General features: G+C 49.1%; 1 protein-coding gene across 2 annotated transcripts in view; it reads right to left on the bottom strand.

Moving 5' to 3' along the window:
• Positions 1 to 1,509: 1,509 nt before the first annotated feature.
• Grk3 (G protein-coupled receptor kinase 3) overlaps positions 1,510 to 26,747 on the bottom strand; it is a 95,890-nt gene continuing 70,652 nt past the window's right edge. The window contains exons 13-21 of one of the 2 annotated variants that reach the window (XM_076922412.1): positions 23,641 to 23,748; positions 16,635 to 16,701; positions 15,636 to 15,736; positions 12,549 to 12,615; positions 11,243 to 11,338; positions 7,279 to 7,441; positions 5,953 to 6,089; positions 3,535 to 3,648; positions 1,510 to 2,755 (exon numbers count right to left, since the gene is read on the bottom strand). In XM_076922412.1, the coding sequence (XP_076778527.1) occupies positions 2,594 to 2,755; positions 3,535 to 3,648; positions 5,953 to 6,089; positions 7,279 to 7,441; positions 11,243 to 11,338; positions 12,549 to 12,615; positions 15,636 to 15,736; positions 16,635 to 16,701; positions 23,641 to 23,748 (1,015 nt within the window). In that variant the 3' untranslated portion in view covers positions 1,510 to 2,593. The remainder of the gene's footprint in view (positions 2,756 to 3,534; positions 3,649 to 5,952; positions 6,090 to 7,278; positions 7,442 to 11,242; positions 11,339 to 12,548; positions 12,616 to 15,635; positions 15,737 to 16,634; positions 16,702 to 23,640; positions 23,749 to 26,747) is intronic. The other variant, XM_076922413.1, reaches the window with a different exon arrangement.

Raw genomic sequence — 26,747 nt, forward strand, 5'->3', positions numbered from 1 at the left:
TAGCAAGACAGGTTCCTCCATCAACCACTACGAGTGGCAATTTCCACAGGTTTTGTTTTTTTTAAAAAAATTTTTTTTTAAATCACATTTGATTATGACCCGGAGGCAAAAGCAGGACGCCCCAAGGACAAGAGGGAATTTTAGGTTAAAATAAGTGAATAAACAAACTGGAGCTTGCCAAAGGTTTTAATTTGGTGTGTGTCACACAGAGGCTTTAAAATCACCTAATATCCTTGGGCTTTGTGCATTGATTCTCGCTTTATGAAACCAAGCCTATGTAGAGCATAATTGTCTAAAAACAGCATCACGTGGAACATCCCCGACCATGTCAAGTGCTCCAGTCCAGAAACCGCGAGTCACCAGAATGTATGGCTCATCCTGTTAACGGTCTAAGTGCAAGAGGCATCTAGAGACCTGTCCATAGGCTGGGAACTCTGGGAACTCTCGTAGAGCTGTGCATAACAACCCCAGCTGGTTTCTCCTTCCACCCTACGAACCCTAGCCATATGCTGGGTTGGAAGGACGGCCTCTGAGGTGGTGTTAGCAGATCCATCACCAGCTCATTCGAATCTCTAGGACTCTGCCAGGGACCATCTGCCTTCTCTGTCAGTTCTGTCCTCGAGGGAAATGGGGTTGAGGGGACAAAATGGTTTACTTGGAATCTGAGGCAGGAGAACTCATAGGAAACGTCCTTCCACCACACACACACACACACACACACACACACACACACACACACACACACACACACTTTTTCTAAAAGGGAAGGAGCCTTAAAATTAACTTGGCCAAACTTGGCCAAATAACAACACATGATATCTGCGACAGTCTGGCGTGACTTTGTGCAGGTGCAGGATCCCATGACCCTGTGTCACCTTAAAAGATTTTGGTACAGCTATAGCTCCAATAAGAGATTTTTATAGCTAGCTCAACACCTGCTGGGGTCAAGCCCCCTCCCAATGTGGAGGGATTGGGGGGGGGGTCTTTATATGCCCTAAAGAGGCTGGAGATACAGTTTTCACCCTTGCAGGTCTGATTGAGCATGTGTGAGCTGTCCATTCTAACCATGCCTACACAGTAACCACCATAACTCTGTGTGTGTGTGTGTGTGTGTGTGTGTGTGTGTGTGCGCGCGCGCGCGTGCGTGCGCACATGCCTGCACACAAGTGCATATGCATGCGTATGTATAGTAGAATCTGAATACTAATCTTAAGCAACCAGGGTACCCATGCTAGGTGATGCCACATTCTCATCCCAGAAGGCAGTGAACAGTGTGGTACTGTGTGTGAGCTTGAACCCTGAATGTTCAGTGAGACAGGCTCTGAGCCTCACAGGTTCTTCGTGCACCTGCAGAGTAACAGACCCTCTCCAGAAATTATCTTCCAAACTCTCAAAGGGTAATTGCAATTAAAAAAAATACATATAAATAAATAAAACACCTTATTTTTCCCCAGCACAGGAACATAATACATACTGGGAAAACGTCAGGAAGATCCAGAACGCAAAGAATTCTGCTGTCAGGTTTATGTGCTCAGGAGTTCATCTGGAGACCCAGAAACACCACCCCCAAGGGATTTGACAAGTCCACAGAGACCTTGCAGGACTTCTCTCTCCGTGTAGTGACATGGGGCCTTGGCATTTATTTATTCAGGGCAGCAGTGGGGAAAAGAAAACACCTTTAAGGGAAAGGGGGGCTGGGCAAACTGCTGCCAGAATAACCCAGCACACAGTGCATTAGTGACAGAGGGTGTGGGGTGTTGCCAGGGTGCACAGGGGACCACTGGACATTGTCCCACCAGTGTGAGATCATTATAAATTATACTGAAAGGCAAGGCAGAAACCCTTCTCTATCTTGGGTACATCTTCAAATGCTCCCCAGGTCAAACAGGGGGAGCAGGAGGACTCTGTCGTAGACCTAACCATCAATGGTGACCCCAAGTTCATGTGTACCATGCATGGGGGGGCACTGTCTGGTGGGTTACCTATGTCCTACTTGAAGTCCTGGTCATGCCCACCAGAAGTGGCCATGATGGATGCCGTTGGAGTTTCTTTAAGGGGACATCCTACCTCTTCCCTCTGACTGGTATCTCTGGAAAGAAACCATCAGAGGCACATGATGCTCAGGGCTACCTCTTCACCTCAGGGACAGCAAGGAGTCAGCCCCGACCTACCAAGAAGCTTCCTCCAGGACCTCAACCCCCACACCTCAGGCAGGCGCTCAGATACAGCAATGCCTAGGACAGGCCACTCTAATCCCAGATACTGTGATCCCACCCCAGATATGCTCCCTGCTAGACGTAAAAGCTAGAGAGGTAAGGACCGTTTTGCGTTCTGGGTCCATGGATACCAAAGTCAGAGGGTTGCACAGAGAAATGCCTCTGCTTCTTCAGTAATTTCAAATGTGGATAGGCCGGCCCAGAAGATGTCCCAGCTCCCCAAGGGCCGCCCTGGTGTCATGGGCCTCCTTGGCCTGGAGCAGCCCAGTGCTCAGAACCACTGTGTTTCAGCCCTACATGGTTCCCCGTGGCTCCACTCCACTCCTGGGCTGAAGAGCTGGGGCCTCTCCTCTAGGCCCTGCTGCTTGCTCTGTGGTTCAGAGGCCACTGCTATTTCTGTGACACAGCGGTGGCTTAGAGAACTCCAGGATGTTGGCACGTGGTTTGTTGAGGAACTTGGGGGCACGGCGCAGCAGTCTCTGGGCCTCAGTGAAGGTGCATGTGAGCTCCTTCAGCCACTGTGCAAACTCGGGGTCACTCTGCAAGGAGATGTAGGTGAGAACTGGGGTGTATCTACTCATCTGCCAACAGTATCTACAAATGGAGTCTGACACAAGACATATGCTACCTGCACTGAAGCCTGACCCCCTACCTTAAGGTCCTCTGGCACCTGGTGAGACAGAGGGAGAGCCGGCTCTGGGCTCTTCTAGTAGGCTCCCTGCACCATGTCTACTGCCTTAATCTACTTAGGGATTTTTCTCTAGGTCCTAAAACCACAGCCTATAGAATAATAGTTGGGGGAGGGGGATCTGATACTTTGAAATGGTCTCTCACATATCTAAAGTAGTTATAGTTACTTAAGGAGAGTGTGAGCACAGGGGAAGCTGAGCCAGCAGAGACCAGAGTTCCTGGCCACCCTGGACTACATAGTAAGACCCCTGTCTCAACAACAGGCTAAAGGGCTACCTTGTTCTACTGGCTTCTCTGCCTCTGCTCAATGAAAACACGCATGTACACGTGCCTCAGTACACCAGGGTTAATTTACCTAAACCTCACACTCCTAAATCTGTGAGAGAGACAAGGGGAAGCTTGGGGTCAGTGTCCAGGGCCACTGTTTTTATTCCAGAGGATGTCAATAAAAACTTAACTTACCTTGCATAATTCTGCAGAGACTTGATGCACCAGGGTGGGAGTGGGAGACACCCTCTCAGAAGTGAAGGGGAGAGTGAATGGGGGAAGAAACCCTGTGTGTGTGTGTGTGTGGGGGGGATGGAGGGCCCTCATTTGGGATGTAAATTAATTAATTAAAAATCCTTACCTCGCATTGCAAGACAAATTGCTTCCCTCCCTTTATCCTGAGTAAAATGCACTTTCTGTCTTTAATCTGGGTCTCCTCCACAGACATGATCTGTTCCATGGTCAGTAGATTTTGCTAAACACAAATAGTTAATGATTACTTTGGTATTTGGTGCTCTCTTGGGATAAATCAAAGAGTGTGTTTTCAAAAGCAAGTGGCATTACTTTTTCTTTCTTGCCCAATAGTCTAGAAATAAGGAGAATGGCCATAATGACCCAAAAACCAAGTTCAAAGTGAAACACCAGGACAGCCACACTTCTGTGGAGGCCCATGGTCTGGCATTGTGGATGGCAGTGTTGGTCTGTGAAGGGCCGTGGCCCAGCATTATGGATATGGATGAGTGTCAGTCTGGTCAACTGTGAATGTGCAGGGCCATGTCACATGTCACAGGAGCATCTGCCACTGTCCAGCCATTATCAGAACAGTGAGTATGGCAGGTGACAGCTGAGGCATTGAGATGGGCTGAGACACTATAGCTATCTTAATCTGTGTCAGAAAGACCTAAGGCAGGTGACATTCTTGCAGGATCCTCACAGGAGATCTATTGTGATGGCAGGAGGCCATCACACAGTTCCTTCCCTACCAGGGAGGTTGTTTGGTTGTTTATATTTTAGATAAATTCTATAAAAATCTGGAGTGAAAAAGCATAATGAGAACTGTCTCAGTTCTCATGTCTCTCAGAGAGGCAGTGAGAAAGGTAAGAGAGAGACAGAGAGACAAAGACAGACAGACACAAAGAGGCAAAGAGAGACAGAGAGACAGAGAGACAGAGAAACAAAAACAGAGAGAGATAATGTTCTCGTTCTGCCTCTGTTCATTCTGACAGATCTACCTCAGGGACTGCCCAGCTTCACACAGAACACTGAATGGAGGGAGAGAGGGAAAGACAGAGAGACAGAGATAGAGAGACAAAGACAGACAGAGACATAGAGGCAAAAAGAGACAGAGAAAGAGTCAGAAATAGAGACAGAAAGACATACAGAAAGACAGAGAGACATCACACAGAGACAGAGAGACAGTGAGAGAGGCAAGAGAGAGACAGAGAAACAGACACAAAGAGGCAGAGAGAGCCAGAGACAGAGAAACAAAGGCAGAGATAAAAAGGCAGAAAGATACAGACAGAGAGACAGACAGAAAGACAGAGAGACAGCATACAGAGACAGAGACAGGGAGAAAGACACAGAGAGAGACAAGAGAGAGAGAAAGAGACTGAGACTTCGTTGCAACCGAGACAGTTTGCTGTGGCCTCCTCCACGAGGCTTCTAGAGGACTGTCTACCCAGGCTCCAGGAAAACACTTCAACACCCACCAGCACAGAGCTGCATCTTGGGGCAGCCATAAGACACCCAACTTGAGTGCATCAAGTCTGACCGACTTTAATTTCAAAGAGCTTCCTGGCACAGCAGGGAGGTGACCACTGGCTATTGCTACCATTCATAACTGTCTTGGACTTCACCGGCAGTTAGCAAGCACCATGGCTCAAAGTCAGGATCAAGGAGTTGAGCCTCCTGCTTGGCTTCATGGACTGGGGCACTGCTGAACCTCAATCCTGCTTCCCAACACACACACACCGTGTTCTGACCCTGGGATGGACCAGGCCTGTATTCACAGCACTGAACCCTGTCCTGCCTCCCCGGTCCATCCACCCAGGGGACTCCTTCCCTGGCTTCTCACATGGTGGGTGTTTAATAAAACACCCTGACTTATCCCTTTGCTAACAGAAACCTGAGAAAGGCTCCGAGGGACTATGAAATTTGCCTAGAGTCCCCGCAGGATGCAGATAGCATGGGTTGGTGTCCTAGCCACTCTACATAGAGCCCACTGGTGGCACTTCGTGTAATGTGACCTGGGGAGAGACCGGGAGAGCACAGGCAGACCTGAGTCAGCATCCCTCCCCACCCACAGTAAGTTGGCTGTGCCCTTGGCTGCCCTGGATTCCCCTCAGTAAATCCAGTGTTGGACCTTGGAAACCACTAAACCAGTGAGTTTGTTTGCAGCACCTAGCCTTGGGTCAGCTTGCCTTAATTATAGGCGCTCTGAGGCTTTCTGTGTCTCTAGCTTCTTGATGAGGAAACTGAGGCCCAGAGAGGCACCTTGGGGTGTCCTGAGTTCTAAGAGCAGTGAGCTGGGGTGGCCCTCTCCCCGCTTTGCTCTTCTTGCAGTCCACCCATCCCCTCCTCCAGCCTCCATTGGCCCTCCCCCAAGACTGCCAGACTTGGTCTCAGTCTTTTCCTGCATCACACTAGAGGAGGGGACTCGACTTAGACACTTAGAAGTTACGGCAACCCTTGTTTCTGTGACACTAGACACTGGGTATAAAGCAGGTATGAGGGGGCTGCTGCACCCCAAGTCTGTGCAGGGCCCACCCCTGGGACTCACCCGAGACTCGCTCTCTCCTCGCCACTCCAGTCTGTTGGGGAACAGGTAAAAATAGCGTCGTTGCCACTGTGTGAGGAAGGGGTTCCCCAGCTTCAGCATGTACCCGTGCATGATGCAGTCCTTCCCCATGGCGTAATCTGAGGGTAAAGATACAATATTACTTAGGTCCTGAACCAGTGCCACTAAAACAGGCTCTGGGGCTGGAGAACCGGCACGGGTCTCCACAAAGTAACTCATTTTGAACACCATTATCTCAGACTTTGGACACACAGGACCTGGGAATTGAGAAGGTCCCAGACTCTTGGTATTGAACCTGCAGTGCCTACTGAGAACTCTGATAGAGCAAAGGTCTGTTCCCAATCCATTTAAAAAAAAAAAAAAAAAAAAAAAACAAAAAAAAAAAAAAAAACAAAAAAAAACTATGTGTATAATAATGACTACCAAATAACAGAGACTATTTCATTGTGAATTCTCTCTAAAGTCCCATTGCCACTGGAGGGGATTGTCCCTTAATCCACTTTGATCCTGCGAATTGTTCTGAAGCCAGGCCTTCGCTCTCCAAGGTTAAGGTGGCAGCCACAGCAGACTCATCCTCAGCTCACTGAAGCAGCTCAGAGCCATGCTGGGCATTGACTGTGTCTCTAAGTTGGTCCATTCTTTAAGGAAAACTGGGACTGTTTCAAATCATCATCAAAGCCTTGGCAACTGTGTTAAAACCACTCACTCATCCAGCAATGCGCCCACGATGCCACGGAGGCGAGGCAGGGGGCTATGCTTTGTGGGTGCCAGAAACAACAAATGAAAAGAGATAAAGCCCATTCACCCTTGGGAGCTTCCTCTCCAGAGAGAGATCACACTCAAAAGGCTGAGACCCACATGTCCCCCGAGATGGAGACAGGCAGGGGTTGGCATCCACAGGATTGCCCTTCTGACACAGGCTTGCATTTCTGGGAAGACTTAAAATGCATTTATTGCTGTATCTGTCCTGGACACTGGCACCTACAGTGTACACTCCTGTCACAGAGACTTGTGGAATCTCCACGGACCTGTTCCTGACTCTGATGCTCTGTCTCTAAGGACTAAGTTGTTAAGCCTGCTCTCAAAGTTCCAGGGGGTGAGGGTACCCCAGAACTGAGACAGCATTGCCTCCCTCAGTGGGCACCTTTATCCACCTGGTGACTGGAGTTTTTGAGAAACTCAAGTTGGCCATTAAAATCCACATAAAACCCAAGTTGGGTGTGCTCCTTCCTCTGCCGGGAAGTACTGGATGACAAGAGTCCGTGCTCTCCTCTGCCGGGAGAGCTGTGGGGCCACAGAGTGTTTTACCTTCCTCTTGACCAAGTAGTTTATTTTTAGCTCTCTTCCTGGCCTCGATTTTATCGGTATCGGCATTGACGGCGTCGTAGATGGTCTCCACCACTTCCTGCTGCCAGCGCTCAGAGATCACCAGCGGGAAGTTCTTATAGAGGTCCTGGTCACAGTCCAACAGCTGGGTGGGGAAGGAAGGAGGAGGCCGTGTTCTAGCACCTTCCCAGATGCAGGGCTTAGCCAGCACTGTGGTCATGGGACCCCACCATGACCGCATTCAGGGAGGGCTTCACCGTGGCTCCCAGCCATGCAGCCTAGGCCTTCAATAGTATCAGGTATTTTTGCCAATGAAAATAAACATGTTGCCGGGCAGTGGTGGCGCACGCCTTTAATCCCAGCACTTGGGAGGCAGAGGCAGGTGGATTTCTGAGTTCGAGGCCAGCCTGGTCTACAGAGTGAGTTCCAGGACAGCCAGGGCTACACAGAGAAACCCTGTCTCGAAAAACCAAAAAAAAAAAAAAAAAAAAAAAAAAAAAAAGCAACAACAACAACAACAAAAACCAAAAACAAACAAAAAAAAAACATGTTGATTTTTTAAAATTAATTTTTAAACAAGTTTTGTATGTGGCACAGCTATTCCTGTGTGTGTAAATGTGCATAGAAGTACATGTGTATGTATGTGTATGTGCATATATATGTATGTGTGTATGTGTGTGAGAATGTATGTGTGGGCGTGTATGTGTGTATATGTGTGAGAATGTGTGTGTGTATGCATGTCCATGTGTGTGCATGTGTGAGTGTATTATATATATGCATTGTGCATGTGTGTGAGAATATGTACATGTGTCTGTTTATGTGTGTGTACAGGTCAGAGGTTGGCATCTTCCTTATTTATTTATTTATTTATTTATTTATTTATATGTGGAGAACAGAGTCTCTCACTGAATCAGTGGTTAGCAACTGAGTAAACCAGCTGGTTAGCAAGACCCAGGCTTCTCTTGTCTCTGCTGCCCCCTCACTTCCCAGTGCTGGGTTACAAGTGTGCACCACCATGCCAAAGTCCTGCACATGTGCTAGAGCTTTGAACTCCAATGTTCATGTACAGCAAACACTTTACTGTGTATCTTCCCAGCCCCAAATACTGGGTTTTATTTAGGAATAATAGAGATTTTGATAGCCAAGTGGACTTTCAGTTGTGGGTGCTGTATTTGTAAAACTGGGGACATGGGTCTGCACAGAATTTAGAATCTGATAAGAGAGAAAAAAGCCAGGCTGGCTGACCAACCTCCCTCAAACACTCTGAAAAGTGGGGAAAGCTTGTTGCAGAGTGGGTCTGCCAGTATCTCACAAACATTGACTCCCCCACCACCGTGAATGGGTGTTTAGATACCAGTATCAGAGAGTGCAGGCACTGGGCCTTCGAGAGCTGCAGGAACTCAAATGTCTCTGTCCCACCCTCTGAGGCAGGCTTCACTGGGAAGCCAAGAGAATGTGGTGACTTTACAGCTCAACCCCAGGTAGTGGGAGCTGCACCGTTGGAACGACCTCTCTGAGACCAGTCCTCCTCTTGCCACTGGGAGACGGAAGACTGACCAGGACAGCAGCAGGCAGGGTGTTTAGAAGGCAGAGAGGAGGCTGAGGCCCTGAAGGGAGAAGAACTTATCCCCACATCCATTCAAATGACCAAGTTAAGCCCAGAGCAGAAGTCCTCAGTTTTTCTGAGTGTGACAAGAGACATGCATACGTGTGTGTATGTGCATATGTGTGTGCATCCATGCATACATGTGCGCACATCCGTGTATAGATGTTTGTGTGTGTGCGTGCATGTAGTGTATACAAGTGCATGTGTCGTACGTGCACACACGTATACATGTTTATGGGAATGCATGTATGTAAACATATGTATGTATACCTGTTTGTGTGTGCATGCATGTATCTGTGTATAAATGTATATGTTTGTGTGCATACATGTATATATGTGTGCATGCCTATGTACAAGTTTGTGTGTGTGTGTGTATGTGATCTCTGGGTAGCCCTAGGATGGCAGAGCTTAGGAAGTCCCTGGACAGAGAACACACACACACACACACACACTGCATTCCCAAAACAACCACCACTCTGTACAGACACATGGTCTCACCTCCTGAATTTCTGAAAGTTCAGACGTGTACTTTGCCCAGGCTGTTAATAATGACCTAGATCAACAGGACAGGGCACACCTGTCACTGAAGCAAGCAAGGAGGGACTTCTCATTCAAGGCCAGCCTGGGCTACATGCCAAGTTTGATGCCAGCCTGGGATATATAGCAGAAACTCATCTCAAATAAAAGAAAAAAAAAAAAAACCCTGAGGAAGAAATAAATTAGGATAGGGGAATTTATGTTGCTATGAGATCATGAAAAACATTTCTTTTTAAGAAGAAAAAATAATCAAAAAGCCCAACGGAAAATGAACCACCATGTATTTCCAGCTGTTTTAAATCATAAAGTACGGAGCTCTTTCCAGCTCCCTCCCTGGTCACAGCTCTGGCTCCCTGCTTCATGCTGGACACAGAGGTCATCTCCCTGCTCCCTCCCCCCACCCCCGGTACTCTTTGCAAAGCCACAGTGTATCACAGGTGGGGAGATGGAGGCTTGTGGCTCAGGCTCGTCAAGCGCTCATCAACCAAGAAGCATCATCTTCAAACCCAGTTTTGCCTCTAGCATCTTTGACAGGGAACCTTGCATCTGATGGGGAAAATGTTTGGGTGGATCTGGAAGTGGACCAACCTAGTACTGACCACGTGCAGTACCTGCACACCTACACCTATGTGTCAGGTGTAAGATGCTTAGAGAAGCCTGCAGGCCTCCAGCCACCCCAGGTCACCGATCCAAACCTCACAAAAATGAATCTGAGTTGGTCATCAATGTTGCTCAGGGCTCTTTGCCCAACACAGGCTCCATACTGGGGGTCACACCTGTAATACCCCGTGGTCTCCTAGGGACAGCCTCTTCCTTAGGAGCCTCTGGCTCTGCCCGGTCGCCCCTGTGCACAACTGCTTTCAGCTCACAGTTGCTTCTGTCCCCTGCCTCTTTCCTCCAGCCGCTGTTTCACCCCACTCACCAACACTCCTGTGCTGTCCCTGTGACAGACTCAGCCTGTGGCCATGATACCCACTGTTCTCTCTCCAGGTAGCAGGTGTGGGTTTGACACTCAGAACCATGGCCTGCCACTGAAGGGAATGCTTTTAGATGAGAAAGTGTGGGGATACACTCAGGCAGCTGAGAAGTGCCAGGCCCGGGGATAAGCCATCAGAGTCAGGGGCAGATGACAGGCTGGCAGGCAGGCAGGCAGTGACCTGCTGACTTGGGATTTTTGAAGATGGTAATTTTCCGTCATGACTCACTCGCTGTGAGTATGTCTTGTCTCCACTTGGAAAACTAGAGCCATGCACCAGTGTCTGGAGAATGCAGGAGGTGACTCTAAGACCACAGACAATTCACCCTTGATTGACAAGGGCAAAGCTTCCTGCTGTCTGCACATTCTCTCCTGACACAGGGAGACCCTAGACTTAGAAGCACGAGAAAGCCATGCATTCTTCTGCTCTGGGTGGAATGCTCTCTCACTCCCAAGTTGGATTTCAACTGCAAATACCACATGCCAATCATAGCGACACGAGCCCCTCCCTCTGTCGCTCGGCAGTGTGAAATGACGGGGACAGAGGAAGCTGCCGAGGTTTTGAGGGTAAAACTTAAGCCATCCCTAAGTTTAATGAATTCTCTCCTCCTCAAGCCACGAAGGGAGGGTGGCCTGTTAGCCCAGCATTGGGCAGGCTGAGGAGAACCTGGGGTTCAAGGCCTGCTAGGCTGCAGAGTGAGATCAGAGGCCGGGGATGGAGCTCCATCCTAGTAGCGTGCTTGCCGAGCAGGTGCGAAGGTTAGACCCTAGCCAACTGCACACACAGTGGTTCTTAGCAGAAACCTCATACCCGGAAGAGTGTGTACCTTAATGCCTTTGGTGTCTTCCTCATCAAACGAGCCGATATCGAAGGCATCCGCAGCGTTGACCTCTCCCCGGGGAGGGATTAGGGGTGGTGGGTACTAAAAGATGCAATAAATAGGTAAGGCCCAGTTATCAGCTGACAACAAGTATCCCAAGACAACAGTCTATAAAAAGAACACAGCCCAGCCTTCAGTAAGCGCATGCCCGGAAAGCCCATGCCCACAAAGCGCATGCCCACAAAGCACAGCCCGCCCAGAGCGCCACACTGCCAGCTCTCATGAGTGCTGTCTGTCTGGGTGGTTGGAGCATGGCAGGGTAGGCAGGAAATCCCCCCACCCCCCATAGAAGCTACTGCTCTGTATCAGGTTTCACACAGAAACACATTTTTAAAAATTCAGCCATTCCAGAGGTCCTGAGTTCAATTCCCAGCAACCACATGGTGGCTCACAACCATCTGTAATGGGATCCGATGCCCTCTTCTGGTGTGTCTGAGGACAGTGACATTGTACTCGTATAAATCAAATCATTTGGAAAAAACCTCAACCAGGGTGTTCCCTGTACCAAAGAGAACACAGCAAAGCTTTAAGACAGGGGAAAGGGGGAGGGGCAGCTCCATGGGAACGAATGTGCTTAGTGGGAGACAGGCCTGGGTTACAGCTCCAGCATAAACCATAAAATAAAAAGTTTTAAAGACTAGGAAGGGGTGGAATGGAGCCAGAACATATGTATATTCAAGTCAGATGTTCCTTGCACATGTTGAGTCTGACTCTACACATATCTCAGCCGGAAAACTGCTATAGTGTGCCTTCTATTCATTTGTTGAGAGGAGATCACCAAAAATTTTTATATGGTTGCCCCTCAGCCCCTCCAGGCCATGGCTTGGCTACAAGGTCCATGGGTGAGCATTGAGGATTTGCACAGAGCCTGCGCACAACCTCTGCAGATGTTAATCGCTGGGTGACAGTCTAAGTAAGTGCCCTGCAGATAGTGCTCAGTCTGTGCCGTTGTGACATGAATGACCAGGAGGGAGGTCACGTGTGCTCAGAACACCTGTGAATTTTTTTCCCCTTGAATATTTTCCATCCATAGCTGGCTGAACCACAGATGCAAAACTAAGGCACACGTGCTCTATATGAAGAAAACGAGGAAGAGGAGCCTCCCCTGTGGACGTTCCCTACGTGGTGATAAGTCCAGGCAGAACATGTCAACATGGCAGAATTGGTGTGGGAGGGATCCCTGGTGGGACAGAGTCAGGAAGACAGCAGCAGAGAGACACAGAGAGCGGGCTCAGGGGGTCTGGAGGGATACCTTCCGTAAGTACACATACTGCCAGTCGATGCCCTTGAAGAAGATGTGTTCCTTCAGCTCTTTCGCCCTGGGGAAGAGGAGAGAGAGTGAGTCCTGAGGACAGGCACTGCACCAAACTGTCCCCCAATAAGAACCACAGGGAAAGTTCCATCTCATTCAGAAACCAACAGACTGGAAAATGGCTCAGGGGGGTAAAGCGTTTGCAGTGTGAGCATGGGAACCTGATCAGGGTCCCTGGCTCCCGTGTAAATGTCAGACTGCCACAGTAGCAAGAGGCAGAGACCAGGGATGCCCCAGGGCATGCAGCTAGCTAGACCCAATCAAGAATCTCTGGGTTCTAGGGAAAGATCTGCCTTAGTATACACTGTATAGATAGCTCCACAAGGAAGATACCATCAATCTTGGGTACACACACACACACACACACACACACACACACACACACAGAGAGAGAGAATCACATGTGCATGTACACATACACACAGAGTCACATGTACACACACAGTCACATACACATGTACACATATACAGAGTCACATGCACATGTACACACATACACACAGAATCACATATACATGTATACATTCACATACACTGTGCCCTTCCCCCAGGCCTGAGCAGGCCTGCAAGTCATTTACCACAATAGACCAAGCAACATTAGGACCTGAGAGGCATTGCATTACCAGCCTTGGTGCCTTGGAGCCTGCTACCTGAGCTAAGAAGAATGGACTGCCTGCTGAGCTAGCCTTGACACCTTCAGGACTGCTATCTCCTTGCCCAGCCCCTGGGATGAACCGAGAAGAGACTCTGAGGGCTGGGGCTTCCCCTTTATGTGTGAAAGCAAATTATTAAACTTCAGGCCTTGATCAGAATACTTTGTCTTGGCCCCACGTTTCTCTTGCCCTCCATTCCCGTTCATTCCTAGGCTTCGTCTCAGGAGAACCCGGTAACCTATAGCTTCAGACAGCTATAATACATGTACACACGTGCACAAGAAGCATGCGCATGTGTATGTATGCATGTGCATGCAACTGTGCACGTGTATATAAGTGTGTGTGTGTGTGTGTGTGTGTGTGTGTTCAGAAACCATAGACCAAAGTCTTTACTGTCCTTAGCCAAAGCAGCATGGATCCCCCTCCAAGGCCTCTCTCTCTGAGGTCCGTTCCCTGCAATGCTCAAACCTCTCTTCACAGGCTGGTGCTCAGTGAACCACCTCCAGCACACTGCTGTGTGTGTTACCTCACGGCTCCTCCCTGAGTCATTGACAAGTGCTCGGAGCCAAGTCCTGAGCTGATGAAGGACCCCAGGGCAAGGCTGGTACCCATGTCCTCAGCATCCAAGGGCCTTGTCTGGTTCCTGCCTACAGCCTCTGCTGTCTATATACAGCGGATTGAATGTGTGACAGGCAAACTAGCAAGGGGGCTAGAGTCTAGCCTGGCTTCTTCCCTTCCACCCACAGGAAATGCTGGGTGAAGCAGCACAGAGACACGTGTCCATCAGAGAGGCAAGCAAGAGGGGCTGTGCAAAGGTAGATGGGAGTGAACAGAATAATCTACAGAACCAGCAGGTGGCAGAGCAACTGCCCTGGGATGGATGCAGTGTGTACTAACTTCCAGGCTGGTGTGTGTGTGTGTGTGTGTGTGTGTGTGTGTGTGTGTATGTATGTATGTGTGTGTACGCACATGTGCATGTGTATGTGTGTGCATGCTCATGCATGCGTGTGTGTATGTGTGTGCGCACATCAGGGCTGGAATTCTTCAAGGACACACACACACCATACACACTCACACACACATACACACTCACACACACATACACACACACACACACACACACATACACTCATCCCCACACCAAACCTTGTCCCCACCCCTGAATCCTCAAACTCCCACAACTAGTTGTGTATTCAAATAGGAGAGTAAACCCTGGAAGGTTTGACATTTGAGAAACAAAACTTGCCAAAGAGCTTTTTTTTTTTTTTTTTTTTTTTTTTTTTTTTTTTTTTAAATCAATAGATGAGTTAGGTATCTAAATGAAATGATCAGAGAATAAAATAAGGAATCAAAGGGAAGAGACGGCTGACACAGGAGATCAGGAGGACAGAGGACCATTCTGCCAATCATAATAGGAACGGGGTGGGGTCGGAGGAGATGGCGCATGCCTCTTGAGCTGAGGGACACCAGCCTTGGAGAAGCCCCAGGATTCCAGAGTAGTGCTGACAGCATAACGCTGCAGACTCAGAGCTTCAGATGCCTCTGCTAAACTGCAACATTAGGCTGGTTTAAGGGGGGAGGGTTCACCCCTCAGTCCCTCTCTAGGGAGCAGCTACTTGGGGACACATTGCAGCTAAAAGACAAGGGCCCAGGAAAGAGGAGGGCTTGGGGTCAGGTAAACAGCAGACCCAGGAGACACAGGGATAGTGAAAGGAAGAGACAGGCTGCGCCCAGTTCTCACAGAATGTGGTAGGAAAAATAAATCCCTCTCCATCTCCCTCTCCCTCCTCTCTCCAATCTCTCTCCTTCCCCCTCTCTCTCCTTTCCTTTATCTCTTCTCTCCTCCCTCCCTCTCCCCCTCTTACTTACCCTCTCCCTCCTTCTCTATCCCTCCCTCTCTCCTCCTTCCCTTCTCCCCTCCTTTCCCTGCTCCCATGCCCCCCTTCTCCCATCATCCTCCCTCTCCTCACCAGCTGTTTGAACACTGGTTTCCCAGCTGGCAATACTGTAGGGGGGTGAAGAGAGGCTGGAGTCTTTAGCAAGTGGGGCTTGGCTCCAAGAACAGATTTACTTTGAAGAAAAGCCTCCCAGTTCCCCCATCTCTGCATCCTGCTCTACTGAGATACAAGCCTCGCCCACTGTGCCCACTGAGGACTGGCCCTGTGCTTTGACTCCAGACTCCTCTAAAACCATGAACAGAAGCAAACGTCTCTTCCCTTAGGGCATTTCCATCTGGTGTTGTAAGGGCAACAGGACAGACAACCAAGCAACTCCCATGTGACCCCTCCCCCCAGTGGATGAGGAGGGCTCCTAGTGACTTGATACAAGAGACCAGCCTTTTCCTTTGGAGTGGAGACTCTGAAAGATGGCCCACCCTCCTCCTCCGCAGCCCAGCCGTTGGCTCACGTCCCGCTGGAGCAAACCCTCCAAGAGGGACCTCAGCTCAGGGGAGAAGGCATCTGGAAGCTGCACGTTCTAGGGAGAGAAGAAACAAATTTCAAAGGTCCATCCTAAGACAGTGGCCTCATACCCAACCCAAGTCAAGGGTGGCCCTTAGGAAAGAGACAAGCCAAAGTCACAACAGATTAACATTAAGCCTCATATGGTTATGGTTTGTTTTTGGCAGATCTAAAGAGCCTACAGCCCTGACCTCTTCTGTATGGGGGTCATCTCTTCTTTTATCTGGTGGCCATGTCTGCTCCCCACCATTTAAATCTTTCTCTGTTCATTTGTAAATCCTATCTTTTGCCCTGGCGTGTATTTCTGTTCTTTTTTTTTTCTTTCAAAATTTCCACTAGGAATGGAAATTCCTTCATGTGTAATTTTAACTATGCAATTCTCATGTTATGCATGCAATAGTTTTCATATGTTACATAATATATTTTATGTTTTATACATGTGTTTTAAATATATTGTTTTATAATTCTTTATACCCTATGTATTGCATGGTTTTGTATCCGTCTTTATTGTTACTTTGTATCCATATCTATGAATCAAGAAACAGTGAGTATTCAAATAGGTGTGGGTGTGCCACGGGGTGCGCCATGGGGCCACGTGAGGAAGGAGGGCAGCCTCGGGTGACTGTCCTTGTCTTCCACCTGTTGTCTTCATTGCCTTTTTGCTGTGCACATCAGGGAGAGGAGCCCAGCATCCCGAGGCCTCTGATGATTTTCCTGTTCTCAGCAGACATTTTGTAACTCTCCTGCTATTACAAATGTAGCAACTGCATCTGACTTCGTGAGGGTTCTGGGGATCAGAACACAAGGTCTAGGTCTGTGCGGCAGGCTCTTTATCCACAGAGCCATCTCTTCAGCTCTAGGGTACCTTATACTATTCTACGGCACATTTACAAGCCTCTCGATCATCATCTTACCACGGTCAGGGTCATGCGGTCTATCTCGTGCTTGTCTTTGGTTTTATGCTGCCTGAAGGGGCTGTGGCTGTAGAGATAAGACATAGTTCTATTAGAACATGGCAGGTGCTGACCAATATTTGGGTAAAATGAGACACATCTACATTCAGAGATTGCAACATTTGTCATTTCTGGAAACAAAGCCTCGCCACGGAATAGACTGGGTCCTGAGCAAGCCAGACATGTCATTGGTCCCCACTACAGCACAGTGACATTTGTGACAGTAATTAGGCTGCTTCTACCAAAATCACCAGCAGAACACAGGCCCCAGGCAGCCATGCGCACTGAGAGGTTAGAGCAGCCATAGCTACAGTGCAGACTTCTGTAGTCTGGCTCCTGAAACAGCCTGGATCGCTCCAAAGAGTCCCCAGGTGAGTGTGGATCAGCTTAGAAGCTGGGTGCCCAGCATAAACACAGCCTCAGTGACAAAGGACCACACCCGCAGGCCTAGGTTTGTTTCACCCAGGAGGAGTCAGGAAAGCTGGGGTCGACTGTGGCCTGAGGACGCAAACCTTCCGTAAGGTTCCATAAGGTTCCTGTGGACAATGGCTCAGGCTACATGTCTCACAGAATGTGTGGAACCAAGACTGTGGCAGTAGACAGTAGGTGCCAAGTATGGCACTCGGTTGTCAGGTAAGAGCCGAGTCCTGCTTGGTAAGTCCCGAGAAGGACTTCTCTTTGCTATGTTGTTTATATTTCTTCCTTTTACTTTTTAAGCTATCATGTTGTTATTCTCATACAGAGATGCACTAAATGCACTAGGCTGTTTTCAGGCACATACACAATGTTGCCCTGCTCCCTGCTTCTCTCTCTCTCTCTCTCTCTCCCTCTCTCTCTCTCTCTGTGTGTGTGTGTTCCCCCTTCTTCCCCTCTTTCCCATTCCCGCTTCTCTCTCCCCATTCCCCCGACTGTCCCCATGCACTCCTCTACTCCCCTCTGCTCTCCAGTTTCTTTCCTGTAATTCCTACATACATGATTTTCATGTCTCTCTAAAGTAATCCACAATGACAAGATACACATAATGTTTGTCTTTCTGGGATCGACTCGGTTTGTTTTATGGGATTAGCTCCTGAGCAACCATTTTACTACAAATGGCTGATATTCATATTCCCTCATGGCTGAAAACAATTCTGTACTGTCTTCATCTATACCTCTGCTGATGGACACCTGGGCTGCTTCTACAGCCCAGCCGTGGGTGAGCATGGCTCCGTGACCTTGTGATGTGCTCAATATGAAGTTTTGCATAAACATCTGGGAGTGCTATATAGTCATATAACACACATTCATACACATACGCATACATACCCATACATATACATTCATACACACACATGTGCATACACACACATGCATATATGCATACATACACATATGCACATATACATACAGATACAACATACACATACACACATGCACATACACACCCCAGGAAGGGTCTCTAGGCAACCCAGGCTGTCCTCAAACTCACTTCAATCCTCCTGCCTTAGCTTCCAATGTGCTGACATTTCAAGTGTGAGCCACACCTTTTGTGTCTTTGAAATTCTGGGGAAGCGAGCTTTCAAGGGAAATGTTATCACTAAACAGCATTTTAAATTTGCAAGTTAGAACGAGTGGCCTATTGATGTATTTGAAATTGATGAAGGGCCATCTAGGACTGGGGTTTCCTTACAGAAAGGCATGTGTACGCAGTGACCCCGCCCCTTTACAAGGTAAAGCTTTAAGGCAAAGCAAGATTCTATAGAAAACATCTGGAGGCGGATTTCCCAGAGTGCAGCAGTGCATAGAATCCATGGATCCAGCCCCACTTGCCCCAGGCTGCCCCTCCCTGATCCAGGCAAGCTTCTTAGTGCCAGACTCCTTTCTCCCTCTGTGTGAGAGAGGGCGCTCCAGTGTCTCTGCAGAACCACCAAGTAATAGCCATCTCCCAAAAGCACTAATTTGAACAACAACAACAAAAAATCCCAACAAGGCAAATTGGCACTAACCAAGGACATGCTGTAATCTTTAAATAGATTTGATTGGAAATATTCTTTTCTCCTTGTTTCCAAGGAGAAAAATGTGCAATTACTGTGCTCAAAAAAGGAAGTGGAGAGTCAGGCGTGGTGGTGCATACCAGCAAGGGAAGTGGGAGAGGCAGAAGGATCCAGAGTTCAAGGCCATCCTCAGCTAGCCAGGCATTCCAGTCAAGCATAGACACCACCAAACAAATAATAAAAACTGAGAGCACAGAAGACGGCCTTCCCTTGTTCCTGGTGACACCTTGCTTGGCACTGGTACACTTCATACACAGATGCTTCTCTTTTGTATAAATCCACAGAAATATCAGCGTGCTGAGGTTCAGAGAGCGGGATGGCAGTCTGTCTGCCAACCTTCTGTCTCGACCTCACAGTGTTTCTCATGGTTTGAGGGATAGGTGAGGGCTTTGAATTTAAATGTATGTTCATGGCTGTGAGGGCAAAGCCAGCAGATTTGACCTCTGACACGGTGTGAAGGTCATCCCCAAATGCTGCTTAAATGTATCAGTTATGTGAGAAGGTAGGGTCTCTCAAAGTCAAGGTCAGGAGGGCTGCAGTTCCAGAAAAGGATTGAGGTTGTTATTCATGGGGCCAGTTAGAGAAGTGAATCTGGCTTCCAGGTCTCTCCTCACTCCCCTCTCCTGTTCTCTCACACAGCACCCTGGCCAGGGCCTGTAATGATGGTATAGGAAGTCCCTTAAGTTGCTGACTAAACCCTGGCTTCCAAGAGCATGAGCCCAAATAAATTCTGTCTGTTATAATTCTGTTATGATTCTGTTTCGGCTGCACAAAATAGTCAGAGTCAGAGAAAGACCCCGGTTTTTCCTACACCAACCTTCCTACCCATCCCTCGGTCCACAGGTCCCTTCCTTCTGCAAGTTCAGCGACTCCACATCTGAGTCAGTGAGCACCATGGGAAAGCTCCTTGGTCTCCAGCTCTTCATCCTTGTGCTGCCTCACCGGTAACACTTGAGGTTAGAGGCTCGTTCCACGCGCGTGTGCCGCCTGTGCGATCTTGATTACTCTTTCTGAACCAAGCCAGGAATTTGGCTAATTTCCAAATATGTTAAAAGAGGAAAAACAACCCTTGGATAGTAACGTCTCCATTTGGAGGAGTGACACTCACAGACCACGGATGGCAGCCGTCCCCTGGTGCAGGCTCTGTAGATGAGTGTCCCACACTAGGCTGTCATCAGCAGAGACACACTCCCCAGCACCAGGCGGCTTCTGACCGCAGGAGGAAATTTAGGAGAGGAAGCCCACACCCCAAGCGCAAGCACAGCGCTCTTAATTAGATAGTGTTGTTAGATAGTGCAGCGGTGAACACGCCCCCCTACACCTGCCAGGAAACCAAGGAGGCCCACCCACTCCTACGACAAGACACTTCAAAACCCACAGGGTTGACTCTGAGCCCAAACTGATATGACATTATGATTAAACACTCCCACAATTTAATTTTAGAATGCAAGAGAGACGGCATGTCACATCGAATATGCCTTTGGAGTTTGAGCCAATAACAGTAAAATAGCTACAAATGATCCCACCTCCCCCAACAGGAAAAAAGCCAGTAACTCCAGGGGCACTTAACCCCACCCCCAGGCCTCAGCCCAGCCTCTATCCTCATGGAAGACACATGCGGGGGAGGGGCCTTCCCCAGAGGGAGAATTCTTGGTTCCCACAATTCTGCTGGGGACAGGGACTCTCCTATGCACTTGGATACTTGAGTAGTGCCCATGCATCCAAGCTATGACAACCAAAGCTGTCCCCAGGGAGTGCAGAGTATCCCTGGAGACTGAAGCCAAGTGTTGATGGTTGTCTGGCTATGGTTGGCCTAAGATGAGATAGGAAAGGAACAGGCTGCCCCAGGCATGCAGCATTCCTCCAGACCTAAGCTCTGTCTACTCAGTGTCCTGCCCCAATCTTGTGTTCCTCCAATCTTCTGCCGCTGAAGCACACAGCATGGTGCCTCTCTGTGGGTCTCTCGCTTGTGTCTCTGTCCCTCTGACACTATAATGCGGCTTCCAGAATCATCTTACTGCAGATCACGTGGTCCTGTCATCCCTTTAAAAGCTCCCACTCCCCTACACCAGGAAACAAGGCCACCATGGTCCGTAGCATACACAGAGGCTCTCAGGTCTTCCTTGCTTTCTTTAACACTCCCTCTCCGAGACAGCAGGTGCCACTCACTGGACCCCAATGGTGAACTGCTCCTGTCCCTGAAACACCTTCTCCATCTTGAGAGCCCCGTCTCCCACACAGCCAGAGCGGGCCTCCCATTTCTGAGCTTCCTAGCTCCCAGGACTTAAGGGAGCCTCCCTCTCGCCTACCCTCCTCTCCACTCCATCGGGCAAAGGCCCTCGTGTGCTTTAAGTACTCAGTAAATGTGTATCAAGCTCAAATCACCAGAGTTGGGACTCATTTACTGTTCTTTGTTCGTTGTGTTATACAACTGCCTGGAAAGGCTTTTGAGTAAGCAGCAGAGAGAGAAGCTGGGTGGGGAGGATGCATCAAAGCCCATTTGCCAGACATGCCCAAGATTCCTCCTCCAGGTTCGGGAAATAATCAGTAGACAGTGACCTGGAACTAGCTATGGAGAAGGTCGAACAGATTCCTTTGGGAAGCTAGAGGTTTGCACACACAACAGATTCTTCTGTGATGTCTTCAGTCTTTTCCTTGTTCACACTCATTCTCCCTCTGTGTGTGTGTGTGTATGCGAGTATGTGCAAGTATGCATGTGTGTACATGCATGTGTGCATGTGTGTGTTGAGGGCATATGTGTGCAAGTATGTGTGTATGTGTATACACAAGTGTGTGCATTGTGTGTGTGCATGTGTGCATGCACGTATGTATGCGTACACGCACACATGCATGAGCGTGCTAGGGTGTGTGTACATGTGTGTGCGTGTGCACCTGTGTGTGTGTACACACACATGTGTGCATTGGGGTATGTGTGTGCAAGTATGCATGTGTGTACATGCATGTGTGCATGTGTGTGTTGGGGGCATATGTGTGCAAGTATATATGTGTGTATGTGTACACACATGTGTGCATTGTGTGTGTGCATGTGTGTGTGCAGGTATGTGTGTGTACATGCACACATGCATGTGTGTGTTAGGGTGTGTGTGTACACACACGTGTGTGCGTTGGGGTGTGTGTGTGCAAGTATGCATGTGTGTGTTGTGTGTGTATATGTGCACACATGCATGTGTGCATTGGGGGAGCGTGAAGGTCAGAGGACGACTTTAAAGAGTTGGTTCATCTCCTTCCACCATGTGGGTCCCGGGGATTGAAGTCAGGTCCTCAGGCTTGGCGACAGGTGTCTTTACCTGCCGAGTCACTTCACCAGGCCAATCTTTGTCCTGTCTTCATGAGATGCTTTTTTTAAGGGCTGCAGTCTGGCATTTTGGTCACCCAAGCTGTGCCCATTCTCTGGCTTCCAGCTCTCCCACATCTCTCCACAACTGTCCCTAGGACCACCCTCAGAGGCCTTTGGGTCTGTGACAAAAAACCTCCCACCACAGGAGATGAGGACTCTGCCAAGGACTTTTATCCCCTCATTCAGACAGACTCAGATTAAACAGTGGCTCTGTAAAACTCACCCCGCGCGATGTGCAAACCACAGCTGCACGGGACGAAGGTGATAATTAGACAAGCTGACTCTTCAAACACAAAGTCATGTGATCACGGACCCTCTCCAGGCTACAAGCATGGGCTGTTTTACAAACAGCTAGGCAATGAAGAAGCGAATCCTAGCCTTGCCAGGCTTGCACCGTTTCCCTGGGGTACTTTATTGGGAACTCTTATATCTTGTATCCTGTGAGTCAACTTGGACTCTGGAAGCTCAGACTCTGCATCTCCAGAGAGGACTGGAGGAGATCCTGAGTGTCCCCCAGAACCTGCATTGACTGTAGTGCGGGGGCTGGGGGGAGAGAAGGGATCCTCCCTGGGAAATGGCTTCCTCTGGCTCGCATAATCGCTAATCAGGTCAGCTAGTCTGCCCACAGAAATTAAGGGCGCCTGGTCTCCACCAACATGGTACTGGTAATACAATTATGGAATAACAGACCCGACTTTCTCAGCGGTAATAGAATTTTGGATCATGGGGGAATACAATGGGCATAGCGGAATTGGATTACAGAAGCACCCAGGATGTACTGAGTCGTACTTGGAGTCAAGTTGGGAGGGTGGTAGAGTTCAAACAGCTCTTCAAATGCACCAGATAGTTCATACGGCGGCCACAGTACATTCAATGAGTTATCCCAGGAGTGCAGTAAGCCCTCAGCAGGCTGTGGAGCCAGGCTTCTTGGCAACTGATAAGAGGGAAATCTGGATAGGAAGTGGGGACGAGGGCCTTTCCTAGACCTTTTAGTGAGAATGTCTGGGTTTCACTAGACTCACTCAAGGAGAAATGTGGACTGTTCGGGAAGGGCTACTTTGGCTCTTTCACACACATGCCCCACAACTCCTCAGATGTTCAAGGCTCAGGAATCACAAGAAATCATCTGTCTGTAGGTGGGGTCGGGACAGGGAGCCCCACCCCTTTCTCCAATCATCCGCGCTTTCATACTTTTGCCTAGTTCCAGAACACCATCTACAGTGGAAGTGCTTCGAACGTCCTCCTGGTTTGCTCTATAATTTTAGCTTAGACCTACTGTGTGGCCCCATGGCAATGAAACAAAATATGAAACCACAGGCTTTGAGTTCTGAGCCCTCAGGACAGAAGCCGGCCTGAGTAAAACAGAAAAGTGACTGTGACCATCACCCACATCAGTGTGGCTTAAAGGATGCCCTGTGCTTTAACAAGACATCTGGTAGTAATTAGGTGATCTTCTCATCCCTATGCTGAGGATGGAGCTCTCATGTACATGAAGTAAGTCCTCTACCACCACGCTAACCTCCACCCAGGAAGTGCCACTTGATTCCCCAAGACAGGATGTCTGTGTTCCACTCACCCCCGCAGGAGCTTGAAGAGCATGCAGCCCAGGGAGAACCAGTCGGCACTGCTGTCATAACACGTCCCCTTCTGCAACACCTCGGGAGCCATGTACCCATGAGTGCCCCTAAAGAGGGAAGGGAGACTGTCACAGGAGTACACTCACTCTGAAATCAGGATGACCAGTGCCAAGAGGGCAGTGACTGAGCACAGAGGAACAAGAACACGCACTATACTGAGCGTCCTGTGGGAGGTAACTGTGAGTTCACACGGGTCAGACATGTCACCCCACGGACCACCAGGGTGGATTCAACTGCTCTGGCCAGCTAGGTGGTAGGTGGGTGTCTAGATTTAACTGTCCTGGCCAGCTAGGTAGGTGTCCATGAAGACCCAAGAGTTCATACACTGTGCCCGAGGTTTGTCCAAGGGACCCAGGGAACAAAGCCCTTATCTGTAGCTGATCTGTCTTTAATAAGAGGATGAAAGTGCTCTGAGGAAATGCAGATGTGGCCAGGACTCAAAGAAGTCACAAGGTCCAGGAGGTGAACTGACCTCATGCAGGACAGGAGGCAGGTTCAAATCCCAGGTTCCCTGTGGCGAGTGCTACTGACTTGCTTAGACACATGGAGGATCGGCTCGGAAACCATTGGCCAGTAAGGATCATGGGCGATCACTGGAGCCCACGGGAGAGGCTCGAAGAAACTGCATAACTCGTGATGTAGGTGCTGCAGGTCACAGCCCACGTGGCTCTCTGTAAGGCGCCAGCATAAAATCAAGAGAGCTATGCCGGGAAGAGAGGAGACCTCTGCCAGGGCTTCTAGAAACATTATCTGGGAAAGTTGAGTTTCAGCCTTGCCTGGAACCCCTTCGAGGTGACTTTTAGGTGGCATCCATGACTGAACTCCAATTTGGGAGTGGAGGGACATCCTCCAGAGGCATCAAACGGGCTGGTGGAGATGGGTGGGCTCTGCAGGTGTTCTCTAGAGCCAACCAGAGTCACTGCCACTGGGGTTTCCCTCACTGGCCTGCATGGCAGCCATGCTCATTGATGGGCAGCTGGGCCACTGTGGACACAGGAGAACAGCTCAGCAAGGACACGGTGGCACAGGTAAGATCTGCACTCCTCCATAAAGTAAACACAGGCTCAGAGTAGTCCTGTCAAAGCACTCAGTTCTGGAAGTTTTTCTTTCCATCTGCTAGGGTTCTCCACAGCTACATTCACAGAGGCCATAACCCGAGAGCCTGCAGCCCAGGGGAGGGGAGATGGTGCTCAAGATTCACATCTGTGGCTTTGAACAACAACAAAAATAACCAGGGGTAGGGTTGGGGTAGGGGATCCTGGCCACATATCTTAACCCCAGGCCCATCAGTGAAGGCAGTCGACTTCAGAGCCTGAGTCAGGGAGTTTCCTCTACCTGGAGTGCAGCCATCTCCACAGGGCAGAGGAATTACAATTGTAGCCCCCACTGTGCGCCTTCGACTCAACTTTATTTCTTTGTACCTTAATCTGCACATTGTCAGCAATGGCTATTAATGCCCATAATGCATGGGGTGTCTTGTGCAGACACCATATTGAATGCAGATAGCTAGGCACACCTGAAACGGCTGAGATCTGGACCAGGACACACACCCAGTCTTGCCGGATTCCCTGGCACCCCAGTAGTCCCTATCTGCCTGAGGTGCTGCCAGCTGCCAGGTCCAGCAGGTACACAGACTCATGCCCAAAATTGTCACGGGAGGGGCAACATCCCCATCCTCTCCTTGCTGCAAGAGAGAATAGATCTCTCAGGAGGAAAAAAATTCAAACCCAGGTCTATGACTCCAAAGCCTTCATCCAGCCCTAACCACAAAATGCCTCACTAGAAAAAAAATTTAAAAAGACATGCTCTCTATCCCCTTTTCTGCATAAAGTGGTGGCCCTGGTACCAGCATTTAAACCAGGAGCTTGTTATCCTCAGTCCAATCTATTTGTGAATGCTGTTTGAGGGGTTCAGTATCAGCTGTCAACATAGAGGATCTGGAGCACCTGGGAGACGAGCCTCTAGGCACACCCAGGAGGGATCACTCACTCTTGGGCATGCCTGTGACTGTATTGGTTAGGTTAACTGAGGTAGGAAGACCCACACTAAAAGTGGGCGGCACCATTCCCTAGGCTTGGGTCCCAGGCTGTATTAAGAGGACAAAGTGAGCCAAGTGTGTGCTGTTTCCAACATGGATGTAATGTGTCTGGCTGTCTCCAGTCCTACAGCTGGGATGCCTCTGCCAAGACGCATTTTAACCCAGAATTATGAACCAGATAAACCCTTCCTCTCTTAAGCTGCCTTTTGTCAGGGCATTTTATCACAGCCAAGAAAAAGATGCCAAGACACTGTTCAAATACAAATCCTCAAGAAGCAGGCAGAATGGTCCTCCATTTGGAGCTGGTGTGACTCTCAGGATGGAGGCAGCCAGGCTAGTGGGATAAACAAACTACATACAAAGCTGAGGTTCTGGGAAGATGAACTCTTACAACCTCCTCTACTCAAGGTATAAGTACAGTAAACTGAAGATGTTAGCACACCAGAGAGTGGTAGCATTAAAAATTCAAAAGCATCTCTCAAAAACAGCCAATGAACCACCTGGGAGAAGCGCAGGTAGCCACACTATGGCAGAGCACGAATGCTTTCAGAGTCTTATCCCAGCCTCTGTGCAAAGAGCAATGCATTCACATAAACTATGGTGTTTAGTATCGCCCTAGGAACCCGTGACTGGGGCTTTCAAAGATGGTTCTGATTTAAGGCAGCCCCTGATAAAGCACCACAAACCCATCCCTTCAGTTCTAGTTACAAAAGAAGGGTCTGTGGTTTATTCTTCACACAGACACACGGAATGAGAGCCTGGGGACTTATCTCCAGATAACCACTCAGCAGAGAGAACACTTGCTCAGATAGCAAAGTGTGATTTTAGTCGGTGTCTGTGTGTACGTATGTAGGGGGGGCATACTCAGGCTACAGCTTGCCTGTAGGGGTCACAAAACAACTTACAGGAGTCAGGTCTCTCCTCCTATCATGTGGGCTGCCGGGGACTGAACTCGGGTGCTCGGCTGCATGATAACAAAGTTGTCTATCCAGTTAGCCATTCACAGAG

This window comes from Arvicanthis niloticus, chromosome 24, assembly GCF_011762505.2.
Source record: "Arvicanthis niloticus isolate mArvNil1 chromosome 24, mArvNil1.pat.X, whole genome shotgun sequence".
Lineage (NCBI taxonomy): Eukaryota > Metazoa > Chordata > Mammalia > Rodentia > Muridae > Arvicanthis > Arvicanthis niloticus.